Genomic DNA, 2,954 nt, shown 5'->3' with positions numbered 1-2,954 from the left:
GTAGTTTTGCTTGAGAATGTTAATGATTACACTGCATCTGAAAGATATTTCTATAAAAAAATATTTTAATGTAAACAGTTTGAAATGTGAAGCGTTGAGGAAACTCATAAATTTATAAAGAAATTCCATTTCAAAATTTATCTCTTCTTCGATGCTCTTTGAACTAAGAAAATGCCTCCTAACTCTGTTAACATTTTAGCAAAATCCACTTTGTAACAAGAAAGATTAAATCTGTCTAACTGTATTAAGGTATTGGAATTGATCTGGTGTAATTTCCTATCTATAGCTTGAATCTATTTATATTTGAATCCATGTATAAATTTCATAAGTAGATTTTTAACTTATTTATTTAAATAATTTGTCGTTTTGATTAACTCATTCAATATAAAAAAAAATAAACAAATGACTAATTTTTGTATTAAAAAGTTCTTAATATGAAATTAAGAACTTTATGCTATTTCTAGTTCTGTTTCATGCTTGTGAACAAGTTATAATTAAACTTCTTAGATATTTTTGCGTGTAACGTGACATGAAAATATGCGGGTCTGTTTCTATAAAGAAATTGTTACAAAACGGATAACCTAGATAAACATTGCGAGTTTTGTTTATTAATTACGTTAAATACAATATAGATATACAATTATTACTGAAGTTATATTACATGTATATTACATATTAACCTCGTTAATAATAAATTACATTAGCCTCAGTAGGTTACATTGTATGACTTATAAGTTATGGTCTACATTTTATGGGCCCGCTACATAATGAACGTTATAAGCATTATTGTAGATTCCTTAATAATAATTAACCACGGTAATAAATTTAGTCATTTATCCGGTCGGATTTTCACCCGTTTTTCATATGGTCAGTGCTTTTATTAAAAGAATTTAACGAAATTATAAAGTAGTTCAACATGACTGCTTATTAAATTAGTAAATTTACATATGATCAATAAAATGAATAATTTCTTGTAGCTTTTAAAGTAGAAATTTATTGTTTTCTATTTTCACATGTTTATAATGAAAATAAATAAGGTAAAATTGATATTTTATGCCACTGTCTAACTGATTATGCTTGATTAACTGATAATTAAATAAATTGCAAGACGTTTGAGATCAGTTGGCATTGTCAGGTCGTATTGTTAAGTTGGTGATGTTTGAATGCCAGATAAATTGCTAATAGCTTCAAAGTTTGAGATGACAAATTGACACTAATCACCTTACAAAGAGTATTTTATGATTTTCTGCAATAAATGCTGGTGATAAGCTCTTCGACAACAACTGTGACGTAGAGTGATTTGTAACGGTGAATCGAATGGGATTATTTTCTCGAAATTCAATTTTTGAAAGGATTTAGATAATATCTTTGCTAAACATAGAAATTCGATTTAATCGAAAATAATTTACAATACGGTTTTTTAAATATGTCAATAAAAAGGTGACCTATTANTACATGCACAATAGGTTCTTGTTTAATTATCTAATTATGTGAAAAATCATGGTTCATGCTCCTTTCCTCACGTTTAGTTTATAGAAGGAACTAACAAAGACCGAAATTTAGACAAGATACAAATTAAACTTGAGAATGAAAAGAGGAAAGACGTTCTACGTGATGAATTAAATTTATCCAAAGAAGTCCAATAACATTTCGAAATCATTTAAAGAAGATCGTTAAAGGAGCTGAAGATGATATGAATTGTAGAAGAAATTTGTATAGGCCTATATATGAACAATAATTTAATTAGATGATTTTAAAATATTTCCAGATACATTTTATTTTAATTTTCTATACGAAAAAGTAAAAGGTATTTCTGTAATTTGAAATATAAAACAGACCTACTTACCGTATGATTATTGATAAAAACATCTTCATATTTAGATCGAACTACCGGTTTCTCAGTTCCTTTCAAAATGACACCATGCCGAGAATATTCTACATAATCCTCCGATTGCCCAAAGATGAGTTCCTTTGGAGGGACTTGCAAATGTTCACCTCCACCATATTTGTCAAGAATATTTTCTTTTATTCTACATTTAGATTCCTGTTTTTTAACTTCGAACTCCTTATACAAAAGTTCAGCCCTTGTAGGTTCAGACTGGAGGTGGACGTCCACGTTTTTTCTATATGCTTCCCAAGCAAACACTAGAAAAATTATAAATGTTTATAAATTAAACTTCAGAGCTTTTTTGTAATTAATAAAATAACTTTAAAATACTTGTCAGAAATTCTTGTGTCAATACATGTTTTAAAATGAAGTATTAATCTTAAATAATTTAAATATTTAAATGATCCTTGCAATAGCATTAATAATTAATTATATAGTACTCTACATATTTATATATTTACGAGATTTTTTAATTTGACTGTACAGAATATAAAATTAATTAAATCTAAAAATAATTGCTTTTTATTATATATTACCATTTTTATTTTAAATTTGTTTAATGTTTGTAATGCTATCTAGTTCAGAAATTGCTAAATATGTCAGAAAATACTGGTAGTGACCTGAAGAAAACGAAAAGAAATGCCTTATTTGCTGTCTTAATCATTTTATTTTATTGCCTCTATTCTTCATAAATGATTATAAAATCATTTTTCAAAAACTGAAAATTCTGTTCTGTTTTAATTAAATAAAATTAATGTTTTTAACGAATGATTTTTTGGATTTTATTACAGATTTATACAAGAAACAAGCTGTTACAGAAAATTATACCAAGAGATAGAATAAACTTGTATTTTCCATGTAATATTCAAACAATCTATAGTGTTATATATTTTAAATTTTTAACTTCATGGCTTAGAAATTTTTGTAACTTTTATACGTAACATGAAACAGTTGATTTTTAACATTTAACATGCCTCAATCTATCATTGATTTAGCTACAGTTGCCTTCCTTTCTTCTGCAACCTTGGACAAACTAAAAAGTTAGATTTGGTTATTTACTAACACA

General features: G+C 26.4%; 1 protein-coding gene across 1 annotated transcript in view; it reads right to left on the bottom strand.

Annotated features, from left to right (window-relative positions):
* Nucleotides 1-1,846: 1,846 nt before the first annotated feature.
* LOC111615650 (pre-mRNA-splicing factor SLU7-like) overlaps nt 1,847-2,954 on the bottom strand; it is a gene marked incomplete at its 3' end in the record, with an annotated part of 13,166 nt that continues 12,058 nt past the window's right edge. Inside the window, exon 2 of the mRNA XM_023357073.1 lies at nt 1,847-2,145. Coding sequence (XP_023212841.1) covers nt 1,847-2,145 — 299 coding nt within the window. The remainder of the gene's footprint in view (nt 2,146-2,954) is intronic.

Source organism: Centruroides sculpturatus, unplaced genomic scaffold, assembly GCF_000671375.1.
Source record: "Centruroides sculpturatus isolate CEXI.00-Female unplaced genomic scaffold, Cexi_2.0 scaffold2627, whole genome shotgun sequence".
Classification (NCBI taxonomy): Eukaryota; Metazoa; Arthropoda; class Arachnida; order Scorpiones; family Buthidae; genus Centruroides; species Centruroides sculpturatus.
The sequence above is the reverse complement of the archived record's forward strand: the minus strand, read 5'-3'. Positions and strand labels throughout refer to the sequence as shown.